This window comes from Hippoglossus stenolepis, chromosome 10 (genome assembly GCF_022539355.2).
Source record: "Hippoglossus stenolepis isolate QCI-W04-F060 chromosome 10, HSTE1.2, whole genome shotgun sequence".
Taxonomy (NCBI): Eukaryota; Metazoa; Chordata; class Actinopteri; order Pleuronectiformes; family Pleuronectidae; genus Hippoglossus; species Hippoglossus stenolepis.
Genome location: NC_061492.1, coordinates 7,124,039 through 7,139,696, shown reverse-complemented (window position 1 = coordinate 7,139,696; position 15,658 = coordinate 7,124,039). Strand labels below are relative to the sequence as shown.

Below are 15,658 nucleotides of genomic sequence, written 5' to 3'. Positions count from 1 at the left end.
TTCCTACCACATGGTGGCGTAACAGACTCTCAAACTGAGCAACATAGCAGGTGACGGATTGTTTCCAAATATTTATTCTCGTTTGTTTTTCCAATTGTTCTTCAATAGATAGTTTACACATAGTTTGTACAATAACCAATATTCATTCAAGCAGAATTTTACATTATGAACAACAGACCTGTACAGTTACACCTTGGCCACAGGGCTCTTTCTTTTTCAGTCTCCAAACTAAGACTCAAGCAGTTTCTCAAAACCACAAACAAACAAATCTCAAGCAATAAAAAAACAAAACAATATAAGGATGTTCAAAAGATCCGATAACATCACTGCCTGTGTATCTTTGTCAACAAAAATATCAGGGTAAGAAAAATGAGCGACAATCTCTTCACTTTGGCCACAATAGAAATTTAGTTGATTCCTTAAACTGTAAATCTGCAAATTTATATCAAACCGATATAATTAACATGATTTCACTTAGTGTAAACTTTACATAGTTCCTGAACAGATTCACTCCATTTCTAAATGCTCCTTAGAGCAGCTGCAGGAAATAGACTGTGTCCGGCTCCAGTTGAGCGATGCTGTGTTTGACTGTTAAATAGTCCAGGGGCCACAGAAGAGAGAGAGATTTCTCACTGGATTGAAAACAAGAAAAACCAGACGCAGTGGATCCAACTGTTAAGATCCCGCTGTTGGTTTTTAATGCACTTCAAAATAAGAGCACATCTGGACTCTTGGGGATCTAAACTGAATTCATGAATATATGATTGTTTGCAGAGATGTTTCTCAAACGGCATCACTACAATGCAACACGAGCAATAAATGACACCGAGGGAGAAAATGTCAAAATTTCCTTCATATTATGCAAAAAATATACAGCAAGTTCCATTCAGGCACTTCATCCTTCAAATACAGCACTGAGTTGATTTCTTAAAAACATTTCATAATAAAAAAGAAAAAGTCATGAATAGTATAAAATTACTTTTCCAGTTTTACTCTCAACCCCGAAAAAACAAACCCCGCTGCAGATGTGCGACGCGTTTCTACTTTCCGACATACCCGTCTTTATTTCAGCAGGTGGTTTGTAACAGGGGGAACAGATGTTTCACACAGATGAGTGGGGGGGGGGTGAGATACGTGTTACTGCATCTTTGAACCGTCGGCTCCGAAATCAAACCCTGATCAGAAAGTGTTCACCTCATCGACACAGAAAAGTCCTTCACGATCAGAATCAATAGCAACGGCAAACCAAGACATTTCAAAAAGTGTCCTCAAACAAAATTAAATCAACCGTTTTCAATACACATCTATGATAAAGATCAGTTTTTTTAATGCAGCTTAACATTGGTTCATTATGTACAGCGACGTACTACAAAAGTGCTGGGGCTTTATTAAGAAATAAGGTTCGTAAAAAATAATATAATACTGTTTAGAGGCAGGTTTTCGCTCTTCATGCTCCTTCATGTGGCATGGCGTCTTTTTTTTGTTTTTGTATAACCACACATCAATACTTCAGCCCTGCCCAGTTTAATACTCGGCCCAAACAGGCTCCACCACACGGCTGCTACATTAAAGCAGGTTTCTACAGCTACTTCATCGTCACTGTGCAGTTTGGCATAAACCTGGAACAACGTCCACCCTGAAATCGTCTCTTGATGGCGGCGCACGCTGACGGGGGCCCGACAGACGCCCCGTGCTCAGATCAGCCGGGAGTTGCGCAGGTACTGGATGAGGACCTTGTAGATGAAGTTGTACTGAGACAGAGTCTGAACCATCATCATCCTCTGAGTGCGCAGCTTCCACAAGACCTCTGGGACGTTCAGCGGCTGAAACAGACAAGACACAGAATGTGTGTGAGAGAGCGGTGATCTAAAAACACTGATGGCAGAGAAAACAAAGAGAAAATGAAAGCGAGACGTGGTCGTCACTTAGAAACACTTGTACGACAGGTTTTACTTTTTGAAAACGTTGATTTAAGATGTAAGAGTGTTAGAGGTGCAGAATTACTTTAACTTCCCCCGTAATTGAAAATGGAGAATAACCCTCAAAACGCTGCGTTATCCCTCAAACAACAGGCAGAGACAGTAGGTAGCCACAGTATTTACCACAGCTAAGCGTACTAATTAAATTCTGACTGATCAGTTAGTATCTGTATCGTTGAGAAAGACCTACAACACAGACGTTATAAACTATGAATGTCTATGAAGATTAATAATTCATAAATTGAAGCGTGAAGACCCTGTTTTTAATACCATATGTTTTCAAAGTGAGGACGTTACCTCGTTGTGCTCCAGACAGGCGATCATGATCTCAGACAGGACGACCACTCCAGTGCGTCCCACTCCGGCGCTGCAGTGGACCAGTACAGGTAGGTTTGTGTTCTTTGGGTCACTGATGCTGTTGGTGTGTCTCCTCACAGACTGGATCTCCTCCAGGTATGCTGGAAAAACACGAGAAGGTTCACATGAGACTTATTAAAACCTCATCAACCGGACCTGTTTGTTCACCTGTTTCTAAATATTAACAGTCTACACATTTTACAATTTTTTTTCAAGGTCTCTGGAAGACTTCTGAAAAATCCTGGCATCACCCCCCAAATAACATCCGCTGGGTTTTTCCTCGGCCTGGACCCCACCCTTCCACCAAGTTGAGAAAACCAGTTCAGTCGTTTTTGCATAATCTTGCTAAATACCAATCCCAGATGAAAACAACGTCCTTGGCGGAGTTAACTAATATTTCCTCATTGCAGGACTGGATATTTTGCTCTGGTTTCTTTCAGACATGCAACGAACTGCAGACATTTCCCTGAAATTTTCCAGAACTGTGTGATATGAGAACACAAATGTCAGGGTCAGCTGCTTCCAACACGCCATCCCTCGCCTGAATGCTCTGGACATGTTCCTGTTGTTGTGAAAGCCTCTGACCACGACCATCTCCCGCGGCGTTCTTTATATGTGAAAAGTGAGTTGCCTCCATGGCACATAGGGAATTAATTGTTGCAATAAACGCAGACGTAACACAGGCCTTGATCCAAAAGGTTCACTCACTGAGAAAACCTTTGAAGTCCTCAGGGCAGCCGTGATCAGGCCAGTCTGTGTACTGCAGGTGCCAGACCGTCCTCTCCTGGCCCGTCAGGAGGTGTTTGATCTTAAGCCCCGTGGTGGCGTAGCAGCCGGACTCGGTGCGGAAGCGGGTGGTGATTTTGAAGCGCCCGTACGTCACCGTGTTGTGTCGCGTTCCCAGCCGAGGCCAGTACCGGAAGCTCTTCTCTCGGCCGCTCTCCTGCAGGGAGAGGGTGACAGAGGAGGGTCAGTCCCGGCTGGGATGAGAACTGAAATATGTGGAGCTGTAAATATGAAGCGTAACACACCTCCTCAGCAGTGACCATCCCGATGATGGAGACGCCCTGCTCCCACACCATCTGCCAGAAGTCCTGACACGTGTTGGACATGGGACCCTGCGACGCAATGTAGCTCCATTCCTGTCCAGCGACTGTGATCTAATGAGAGACAACACCAGTGTGTTTAAAGTTGGACCTCATCAGTAATAAGAGCAGAGAATGGAAATCATTCAGAACCTTAATGTCCAAAACAAGTGAAATATTTACTTTTCTTTTTTTTACTCAGTAGTCCATGACAGACACGAAAAACATGTGGCCATGGAAGAAAACATACATTTTAGTCTTTACTCTGAAACAGCACATCAGCCTGTGTAGAGCCTGATTGAGATTAAAACCCGTACATGTCGTGTTGCATCTCTGCACAACTTACTCTGATGTGTGAGGCATTGATGTATCCCGTGTTGTTCTCTTTAGTGGGAACCAGCTCCACTCGGTTGCTGTCGTAAGGCAGGACGTCCTGGAAGCGGTTCTTGTCTCCGCTCTCGGGCAGCTGGGCGACGGTGTATTCCCCTCCTGGACGCTTTGGGATTTTCTCGTATTCCTTCAACAGCTCGCCCATGTCCATGTGCTGCTCCAGCAATTTACACTGACACACACAAGAAAGGGAAAATGTAAATACATCGCTGTCATGCATAACACAATCCTGATACAGGAACAGCTGTCGTTAGTTTAATAAACACGTGTTATGTGTTAAGATGTCTGGTAACATTCCATAATCTTTGAATCATTACTAGTTAGGAGTCTGATACACGAGCAGCAGCTCAGTTACTTTCTGTTACTGTAGTTCTACTTTCTATTTCGGTAACAACCTATAGCTGTTGGACGACATAGTTTCCTGTAAACTGTCGTCATTAGATTAATCTGCTCCTTGAAGAATGAGATGTTGTAATATATTAGTTCTGATGACGTTTGATCTGCAGTGGTGGAAGTTGTTCCACGTGTAAATCAACAGGAGAATTCATACAATAATTTACAATGTAAGCCACTGCCATGTGTAGAAGTAGTGAACTGTGAGTTAGCAATAATCTATGTGTGTTGTTGAAAATACTTGCATGTGTGAGACATTTAGGAATGAACCTTGTTCTCATTTGCTTTTATTTAGTCATGATCCCCTTAGGTAGAGAGGTCATTTATTTAAGTGTTGTATGTCCACACGGTCATGATCAATAATGTTGAGCAGCTGAGTCGTATGTTTACAGTGGGAACATTTTCTCTCTACATGTATCCGTCATAACAAGGCAGCAGCTACCAGGTGTCACCAACACCAACTAAACAAGCAGCTCCTGGTAATTAGCTTTTTACAATGAATAATAAATCTCATTGGTTTTCAATGTATAAACTTAACATTACAATTGTTATTGCTTTAAAAACCTGCGTCTTTTAAGAGCAAATCACTGGCAACATCAAAAGCTCGGCCCTACCCTCTCGTCATTGGAGGCTCGTTCTGGGTCGTCCTTGATCTCGTCAAACATCGGCTGCCTGGACACCGACAGGCCATTGAGCTTCGCCACCTTCAGGGGGCCCATCTTCTTCACCTCTGACCTCGCTCCTTTCTTCATGCCCTGACGTGGCGACAGCGTGGAGAGACAGAGACAAGGTGAAGATGAATGTGTGTGAATGTCACAGAGAGAGAGAGAGAGAGAGAGAGGGATCAGGTAAGAGAGGGGAGAGACAGCCCAGCTTTCGAGCAGAATGTCACCAATCCAGTTTGCAGAGGTAGTCCGGCGACATTCTTTCTATGAGTCAAAGTGAGTCTGTGTACGTCAGTCGGCGCTGGCCAATGAGATGACTCCAAATGCTTTCTACAAGCATACTCTTGTAATCTTGATATGAGTCACAGACATCATGTGACTGTAGTGATACTATAAGCGGTTGATTACTATAAAAGAATTGAGTAGCTTCTTTGTGATAGTCCCAGAACTTGAGAGAGAGAGAGAGAGACACACACACTCTCTCTCTCTCTCTCTCTCTCTCTGACTCAAGCTCACAGACAGTATCATCAGACACATGTATAAACTCAGAACGGGTAAAAACAACAGAATTAATAAATATATAAGGTGAAGTAGGTTAAAATAAAAATACATTATTGTATAATTTAATAACAAGACTCACAGCAGGGGGTAAACCTTCCACAGTTTTCTTCCCAGGAGGCACATCCGACACAGGCCTCTTCTTGAAGTCTGTTTTAGTCTTCTGCTTGGCCTGACCACTCAGGTCTCCCTCTGAGACTGAGGGCATAATCCTGGGCTGTCGTAATTCCGACAGCAGGTACAGAGGCTCGCTCTCCTGGATCAGGGGGTGAGCCTTGTACGTCAAGGAGCCAGTTATGGAGGGGTCGAGGGAAGAGCCTATCGGATACGCAGGAGGAGGCTCTATGGGAGTCTGTTGCTGAGTCGGCAGAGAGGAGAGAGATGTGAGGCTGTGATGCTGATGGGGCGTCTGCTGCTCAGGAACAATGGCTGCGATTGCGTCCTGAGAAAGTGGAGTGTGACGGCCGCTTTCATCCTCAAACTCCTCTTCCTCGCCGCTGCTGTGAACCAGCATGGTGGCATCTGAAAGGGACTTCTTGTGTCCATACTGCACGTCCTCCTTAATGTCGCCCCTGTCCTCTGTCTTTGTACGCTCTAAGAACACATTGAGCTGGGAGCCCTGAGAGCGACCGCTACGCAAGACTGGAGGGGGCGTAGCAGCTTCAGCTGCCGAGGAAGACACAGTCCGTTCTTTGACCCTCATCCCCTCGAGACTATGAGCCAGTCCAGCGATCTCAATGGAATTACGCTTCTGAGAGTGGTACGGGTGTCTATGAGGGGGTCCGCTGAACAGAGGCTCCGACACCTCCTGCAGAGAGTGAGCAACAGGCAGACTGTCCTCCTGGAAAGTCTGGACTGAGTGGTGCACGCGCCTCGTGATGATGAGGTCTGGGTTGCTGCTGCTGACATACAGGTGACGTGACAGGTCAGGTGTGCTGTTTGCAGGCCGAGGGTGGGCGTATGGGTAGGGGGGAGGTGGTCGGTACACTTGTGTTCTCATGATGTTGGGAGCTGGATACTCCTGGGCTTGTTGTAACTGGACATTAGTGAGCTCTGGGACACTAACCGCCCCCACTACAGGCCTCCTCTCAGTAGGGTAGGGGTATGGAGAGGGGCTATGAAAGCTGGAGCCCAGATGGAAAGGATAATGGTAGTGTTGGGCTGCTCCGCCATGCTCCCCCCTTATCTCTGGCTGGCTGTATACTAGAGGGTCTGGTCTGCTGTAGGCGTACGAGTTTCCAATGTTTAGGTTCCTCATTGAGTGGCTCTGACGATGCTCTTGAGACAAAACCATCCCTCCTCCCACTCCTCGGCTCTTCTGACGCATCACTGACTCGTAATCAGGGGTGGCACGGTAAGAAGGCGGGATTAGAGCGCTGTGGCGATGAGAGGGGACGTAGTCTGGCCTGGTGATATCGCTGGTGATGGAGGGATTGGAGGACATGGGTGAGGGTTGAAGGTAGTGTTGAGGATTGGTTAGAGAGCTGGTGCTGTGGGCGCTGTAGACGCTGCCGTTACGTAGACGCCCCCCACTGCTGTATTCCAGAGGAGAGCAGTCCAGGCTGGTCTGAGAGTGGTAGTAGTAACCATTCTGACTGTTCATGTACAGGTTGTCTGTGAGAATAAGGACAGCCCCAGATGGGTACAGAATTATAATTAAATAACAATTTTATTTAGCTCAACATAAAGCAAAAACACAAGTAACATCATGTAATGACTTAAATCTTCTTGGGCACTCGCTGGAAGTTTCTTTTTATACAGTAATTACCTTGTGATGATGTGTAAGGCTCTGTGAAATGGCCATTGTAGTGCATTTGGGGAGGTGGCATCATGTAGGCCTGAGGCTTTGGCTGTAAATCAACAAGAGAGGAATAAAACAGACTTTAACAATTTAACAGACACCACAGGCTGAAATGCTTGCAAGAAATGTAAACATAACATACATAATGTGAACGGTGTGTTTTGCGTGAACTTGAACATTACCAGAGAGATTCTAGTCGAGGATCTCCGTCGAACTGGGTTTACAACTGCGGGCTGCGTTTGGCTGTTGGGAAAACAAACATAACCAAACGATTACTGATACTTTTCCAATTTCTTACTGAGGAATATATATATTACTTATTGCTGTTTAACTTTGGGACGCACACACAAACAAACACAGCAAGGTAAAACACAGTGTACAGGCCATCAGATTTAAAACTCGTCACCCATCACTTCCCAAATTCACCATGTAACATTTTTGCTGCAGTGCAAAGGCAAACACGCGGAACTGGAGATTAATCTTAATTTGAAATTAACAAAACCTGTTAAATATTTGCGTGTTAAATGTGGTCACATTTCAGATGGTATGCAACAAGGACTGAGGTTTGATCACCTAAAAGTCAGAGAAGATGTGGATTTGAAAAAAAAAAAAACTTTAGGCTACACATTTTAAATATACATTTATTTTACGTTGATAAAAAAAAGTCACTACATGTTTCTGAGGCCAAAGTTCCATTCAGACACATAGAATCTGTTTGCTTTGGTTACTTTTAGGAAGGGGAGTGACAAAGGAATGGGTGTTGGCACCTGCTCGATAGGCATAGTGTAGGCAGTGGCTGACTGTGTTGCTCACCCCTTATTAGAAGGCAGAGAGGGACGAGAGAGCATTGGAAAGCGAGGAAAGGATAGAGTGAGGAGGGACTTCTGGGAGCCCTCAGTGGGGAGGGGGTCACACTCCTCTCTGAAGAAGAGAGGAGGAGAGGAGGATAGAAGTGAAGTGAAGGCAACGCCAAAGAAAGAGGAGACACACGCATGAGACGACAAGGAACAAAGAAACAGGAACTAGGCTAGACATGTTAAAAAGAAGAGGGGGGGGGGAAAGGAAAACACTTACAGGCTACTCTTGTTAATCTTATAAAACTTGAGTCTGGCCAGACACATCCGGCAAACATATTTGGAGGTTTCCATGTCTTCCTACATGAAAAAAGAGAAACAGAAAATAATCAGATGGCAAGAGGATTAGTCCAGATGTGTTGTTTTAAAGTTTCTGCAGGTTTCAACGAGTTAAATTTAAGACTTTTTAAGACCACAATGACATAAATTTAAAAGCAATGCCTTATGGAGGAACATCCCAGAACTGCTTACACTTCCTTATAATTGAAGATAAGCTGAAACAGCCGAGTACAGAACAGCCCTTGAAATGCCACATTATCTTGCAAACTACAGACCGAGACAGTAAGTATCCTTAGTCTTTGTTTGACCGGGCTGTTTGTAGGCTACTGGTTCCACATTGGTCGTGTTAGTAGTTTTATTAAATCGTGCTCATAACATTACAAACTGCATGCTGCCAAAACATTTCTCATTTTAAAGCATGATGAAGTATTAAATGAATATTAACGGGAACCTAGCTGTATATATTAAAGACCTAGCACATGTGTTAACATATTTATATTTACTTTTCAAAGGTCTAAATTAGGGTTAGATTTTATTTTTAAACTTTTTAAGACTCAGCGGTAACCTTGTTTTTTGCTGAGTCAAGTTTGCCGAGACCAGGTTCCCATTCAAGTGGTCTCAGACCTTTGGACCCCACTGTGCAAATAAAAGCATCTGTGTATTCCCTCTATTAATGGTATGTGACTTTATGACCTACTCATACCCAAACAACACAGGTTACAGCCACTAACACGCACACACAAACACACAGGTGCTTTGTGAAGACTAGCTTATGATAATCTCAACCACAAAGGCCATCTCCAAGTTGGGCTAAATCCAATAAGAGACTGCTATGTCCCAGGGGATGGGGCGAGAGAAGAAGGTGTAATGGCAGCAGAGACTTACGGTCTGGAACTGAACACTCTCCTCTCTGTTGGCGAGCTCCAGTGCAAAGAAGGACCTGTTGTGACTCATGTTGTTAATTTCATTCCACCTACGCAGCCAATTAAAACCCAGTGGCAAAAAGAGAGAGGGAGAGAAGAAAAAAACAACACATGATGTCATGGCGGTCCCAAAACCTCATGGCATTTGTGAAGAGACTGTCTGCTTTAACAATGCATAATAAAAACCCATACACATCCCAAAACCTCAGGGCATTTTTTAATAGACTGTCTGCTTTAACAATGCATAATATAAACCCATTTGCGAGTCAAGCTGTCTGGGGCTTAAATGGTATGTACAGATACAGTTCAGCCTAGGCCAAGAATGTTCACTTACTCACATGACTGACAAATAACGCCCCCACAATCCTTATCAGCCATGACCGTCTACCTGACTCATTTCCTCTCAGGCCACGTTCAGGTCGAGAGAGCATTAAGAAACATTATGGGAGACAAGCTCTGCCAAGAATAGCTTGGTAGAGCTATACCACTACACTGACAGAATCATCTGATTCAATGTAATTACTGCCGAGAGTCACAAGTTTGCAGACAAAGCTTTTATTCAATGCTTTCATTCCAAGAAGTGGCTCATATAGGTTGACTGTTCGGCGGAAACAAATGTTCAAACAAAAGTTGTCCAACTTGTCTCTTACCTGAATAAAAGAAGCGGCCTTCCGTTTTTGTGCTTGACAAAGATGCCGTCGAGGCAAGATCCAATGGTGACGTCTGTGCCTGTGCTGTCCTGTTAAGATAAGAAAAAATGGACATTCACAGATGTTTGGGTGAAAGAATCTAAAGCAGTACTCGCAATAATACACAGTGTTACACTTCTTTGAGGTCTGGGGCTGTTGGGAAGATACAGGGTGGATGTTGTAGACCTACCTTGGCTTGATAGCTCTCCTGGCCATAGCCCTCCATTTGCTCCACCTCCTGCATGTACAACATCTCTGCCTCTGGTGCCGACAAACCCCTGAAAAGGACAAAAATGGCAAGAAAGACATGAAAAAACAAACACTGAACTTGTATAAAATGCAAAGACATGGACCCGGTTAGGGTTAGGGTTACGTAACCCTAAAACAGTGTGTAAAATTAATCACAGGAGATCACAGGAGATCAAGTACTGTAAGTCCTGAGAGAAACTAAATTAATTTCAGACGATGAGCGGCTTTAACAGATTTCTTTCTCTCAGGACGATGCAAAAAAAGCATGTTTTCCTGTGTAATATGTGAAACTGTCTGTTGATGAAAACACGGAACAGACAGGCTGATGCTTTTAAAAACCTGCTCACCTGAAGGACTGATAAAGCAGAGCCACTTTCTGAGTGGCTTCTTCCAGCACTCGCTCATCCTGAATCCAGTCCTGCAGAGACGGGATTGATATGATGTTGGTATAAAACTAGATGAACAGAACCAGTCTGAAATATTTCTTGTGTTGAACGTGCAACATAAAGAACTCACAATGGGGAATAGCACAAACTTCTGGAGGAACTCCTGGGAGTCATATCGATTGAAGTCTCCAAAGTCAGCTGTGATCGTAAAGAAAGATACACTAAGTGAGTTAATGCAGCACAGCAGACCTCACATTGAACAAGTACAAGAAATAAAACTTCTGGGCATAATCCTGGACCATAAATTATCATGGTCGAAACAGATTGACAAAGTTGTGAGCAAAATAAGGGAGGTGTGTCAGTTGTAAGAAGAGTCTCAAAAGTTATGTCACAAAACATCATTAGACAAGTTCTAAAGGCTTTAGTTCTGTCACAGCTTGATTATTGTTCCATGATCTGGTCTAGTGCCTCAAAGAAACAGATTCAAAAATTACAAGTAGCACAAAACAAAGCGGCACGTTGTTCTCTACAGTGTTCCTATAGAACTAATGTAACTGAAATGAAAGAAAGAAAGAAACATGACACTGCCTCTTGAATAAATCCTATTGCATGTCCATTTCTGCATTTAGTACAAGACAAAATAGACAGTCGGGACATTCAGGAATTACAGAAGGGTGTCATGCATTTAGAAAAGCTGCAGTGTGTGATGACCAGATGGACTAATTTTAGGAGAGGAGCGGCCCGTTTGTTATTGAGGGGAATTGCTTCAGTGTCTGACAACGTAGAGATTCAAAACTGTCTCAGCTCCAGGCTGCCTGCTGGCAAACACTCACAACTATCTTGAGTATCCCAGGCATCAGCCATGCTCACTAGCTACAACTGCCCTTCACTCCAAAATATCCCAGGCAGGGACACAAAATAGGAACTACACAACTATATTTACAGCACAAAATCACACACACACACACACACACACACACAAGTTTGCAAGACAACTTAGGCAATCACTAAATCCTAAGAGCATGTGCAAGAAGATTCATGGGGCTTTTTTTACGAGGCACATACAGCAGGTTGGTCATTTCAACATGGCTGCAACAGTAAGTGATCTGAGCAGCTCTGCTATGCAAACACCCAGGTCAGTAAACTGCAGCGCCTGATATAACTTTGCCAGCAGGGTTTGAGATTCTTCTGGATGGGCAAGAGTGGGAGGATGTGTCAGGGCTGAAGCTCATACAAGGGATGTTCACACACTCTCTCAAGCACACTTTTACACACACACACCTCTGTATGAACAGCGGTTTCTATTATTCTGTTCAGCAGCAGACAATTAAAACAAGACATTGAATGTAAAAAACAATGTGTTTCACAACATTTTATGAAATTAAGTCTCAATTTCCAAGCTGTGCTCTTGCTCTGACGTAGATCAAAAGGTGAACAACAGGTAAACAACAGGCTTATTTCAGATTTCCGACACCTCATCCATAACAAACTTACAAACTTGCAAACTTGAGTTAAATGAAAATCTTAAAAAACTGGTACAAGCCCTTCTGTCAAGAGTGTTTCCTTATTATTTATTGACTTGTGATTTATTGACAATTGCCTTGTAATTGCTCCAGTAATTACGTTGTCTGTGACTTACAGCTACTTATAGTCACTGCAAAATGATTTACACAATGAAACACAACCCTAGTCCAACTGCAGTTTATCTTCTATAAGACTAGTATTATACATTCACATTACCTTGCACTGCCAGGCTTGCTAAACGTACAGCTTGTTCTAGTGAGCATTGGATCCTGCCCTCCAGAACATCCTTCTTCAGCTGTAGGTAATACTGATATCTGTGGGGAAAGAGAGAGGTAGTTGAGTGGGGAAGAAACAAGCAGCAAACAACCAAACATTATAACTTTATCAGGTATGCTGAAACTGTGAAAAATATCTCAATACAGTAGTATCAAAATACCTTATGATATATAGTATTTAAACCTTGATGTGTCATTTTCTGCTTGGCACTACAAATGGATGAGGAGAGAAACTGCCATGATGCACCGCTATCTGGTTCTTTGGGAGCCACTGTGCATCTACAGTACGTTGCTTTAGTCACCAGCTTGAACAGAGCTGATTTACAGAAATATAAAATGCCTGATGTGGCTGCACAAAACGTACATACTCAAATTCATAACTTTTGACTGATTTTCTTCGAGATTCTTTAACCAAGCTGATGTGATTAGTGTCTTAGATAAGACGCCTCGTGTCACTGGTGGAGCATCACCTTGTGATCTCCTGTTGCAGCTGGGTGACGCTGGGTATGTAAAACACGACGCCAAAGTAAACGGTGGGCTCCAGCCCGTACTTGTCCAGCTGCTTTTTCAGCGGCTTCTCCAAGTCAATCCATCTCTGCAGGTTTTGCTTGTTGAAGTACCACAGACTGAAGTATGTTATCTATGAAACAAAGAAAGAAAGCAAACACATTACACCACAACCACACTGTGATCAAGGAAACTCTAGCAGAAAATGTTACATTTAGTAAATTTCATTTTACTAGAAGCAATGCATACTTACCAATAATTATATTACATATTAAACAGCACATCTGCTGCTTTTCTCTTAATCGTACAATAATGCAGACCTCAAACTTTTCTAGACTAGGCTGTTGGCACTCAGTCTTGTGACTGTCTGAACATCTCAAAATTAACACTGGTAGGGAAAGTAGCCCCTGTGGGCTTAGACAATTTAGCTGAAAGAGATCTTTTGTGATTTGCAGCATGCTCAAACGAAAAACTAGAAAATTACATGTCAACATAACTGTTGGCAAGTAGATACAACAGATAGCATCAGGACCCGACTGTGGGTAAACATTTTGTGTAGACATTACTCAAGTAAGATATTAATGTGAAACAATAATGACCCGGAGCAGAGACAATTATGACATAGATTAGGGAATCTAATTTCTGTGAATGGAAATTGCCTACAATCCGATATGAATTGTGGTCCTCATTAGGATTTACAAACATCAGACTGAGGCTGAAATAACCGATATTAATACACACAAGCATGTAATAAACAAGTGCCACAATCAATTTGGTTGTGTTGTCATTGAAAGCAAGTTTCTACCACTCATCACCTGTATATTCAGCAGGTTCTACTACTGATCTAATGCACAACTGGGTATGAAAGTGCTCCACTTACATTTGCTTCAATTCAACATGACTAACTGGTGTCACTGTGATCAATAGTGACCAACGGTAGGTGTCCTGACTAAGAACTATGTGAGACTCTGTAGCTCTGTTTAAACGATCATTTCAAAAGCAAACGTAGCATGTTTGCCAATCTGTGTGATGAGTTAGATACATACATGTTATTACATAAAAACATAGAATAAGTAATTTAAAGCAAATGCTAAACTTTGTCACACACATATTCCACAATGTGAGTAAACAATGAGAAACTGGTTATCTTGGTTTCTGTTGGTCCAGGTAAGAATGTGTCCCGAAGGCAAAAAAACACCTCCACAGCACTTTCTTGCTGCTGGGAAATGTGATAAAAATCTAAAACGGGGAACAATCAGCACTTGTATTTGCAGAAGGCACATACATACATACATACCTCTCTTAACTCGAGTCTCTGGGCAACTGCCTCCAAACATTCCTGCCCGGTGCTCTCCACCGAAAGTGTAAACTCAACAAACTCTCCATTGAGCTGCTGGATCCGTGTGACAAGACAGCTCTTGCTTGACACCGTATACCTCCTGGTCCTTTTGAGTTTTAGGCCAAATGGCAAGGGCATGTTTCACACTTCCCCCCGGGGAGGGGAGGGGGGTCTTCACTTGGTCCAGGAGAGATTATCCTCCTCTCTGTCCTCTCGCAACTTGTGTGAATGTGACCAGGTTCATCATTGACACACGGGTCTGGGGGGGGGAGAGAAAGACAAGAAACGTCTCAAAACTGGCACATTGAACCAAAACAGGCGAGCATGCAGTAATGGAGGAGGTGATGCAAGAGGTGGGAGAATCACAACAATCACAGCCATCACGCCATCACTGACACACACACACACACACACACACACACACACACACACACACACACACACACACACACACACACACACACACACACACACACACACACACACACACACACACACACACACACACAGCATTTAGTAAACAAACCAGGTCCTGTCACTGTATCGGAGAGTGATCCCCCTGAACACTGCATTTCAAGTTACCACATTGATTTCATCATAAATTACAATTACACTCACTTTAAACCCATTTTTTAAAACATCTATTGACTTCTGAGTAACTTCTAGTATGATATCCAACCTGAGTATACGCTTTGCCAGCCATTTGTATCTCCCCCTAAGGTTGTGGTTAAAACAAACCCCCTTTCCAGTGAATAGCCAGATCCAAACAGCAACCTGTTTGAATACGCAGCAGGCAAATCCCTGCCCGTGCATCCACCATATTAATATCACTATCTACCCTGGAACAACGTCCCTTGCTTCAATGCCACGTCCACAGACTTTCGTACCAAATGTTAAACACTCACCCAACAAACATTGCACCTTCAACAAAACTATTAACCATAACTTAAATTTAGCTTGGGCGCTAGCGAGCTAACTTACGTTCCAGCGAGTAGACGACACCCTTGGGGGTGGGGGGGGGAAGCTGACGTCGCCGGTAAATATTTTGGACAAGACAACAAAAAAAACACGTCCCAGTTCCCGGATGTTAACGAGCAGTCCAGCTGGAGGGGGTCAGTCCTTTAAGTTTCCGCCATTAAAGGTCAATAAATGTCCACTTTGAAACACGGAGCAGATTGAGAGGCGGCGGACTTGGCTGCGGTTAGTCTCTGGATCGCAACGGACGGTGCAGCCCCACGCCTCCCGCTGCTGCTCCGACACTCCACTCAAGTCCCCGGCGTGGTTCGCTTCCTGGGATTGGAAGAGCAACAAGTGGATTCCGTCCACATCCGCGGCTCTATAGTTTTACCCCCTCGCGCTTCAAGCAGCTGATTTTAACACCGAAACTACCCCGGTGTATAAATCA

The 15,658-nt window shown here is 43.6% G+C and overlaps 1 protein-coding gene across 2 annotated transcripts; it reads right to left on the bottom strand.

Annotated features, from left to right (window-relative positions):
• Window positions 1–58: 58 nt before the first annotated feature.
• ptpn21 (protein tyrosine phosphatase non-receptor type 21) lies at window positions 59–15,552 on the bottom strand. Of its 2 annotated transcripts, XM_035167257.2 has the most exons (20): window positions 15,235–15,552; window positions 14,212–14,512; window positions 12,878–13,047; window positions 12,349–12,446; window positions 10,739–10,806; window positions 10,570–10,640; window positions 10,164–10,251; window positions 9,935–10,023; window positions 9,247–9,334; window positions 8,303–8,382; window positions 8,042–8,149; window positions 7,411–7,471; window positions 7,196–7,277; window positions 5,510–7,041; window positions 4,819–4,959; window positions 3,768–3,983; window positions 3,368–3,496; window positions 3,045–3,279; window positions 2,277–2,437; window positions 59–1,823 (listed from the first exon to the last, which is right to left on the bottom strand). In XM_035167257.2, exons 2-20 carry the CDS (start codon window positions 14,389–14,391, stop codon window positions 1,695–1,697), a joined length of 3,726 nt encoding a protein of 1,241 aa, XP_035023148.1. In that variant the 5' UTR covers window positions 14,392–14,512; window positions 15,235–15,552; the 3' UTR covers window positions 59–1,694. The 2 variants fall into 2 exon arrangements, with proteins under 2 accessions (XP_035023148.1, XP_035023149.1); XM_035167258.2 differs by lacking the exon at window positions 8,042–8,149.
• Between the last annotated feature and the right edge of the window lie 106 nt (window positions 15,553–15,658).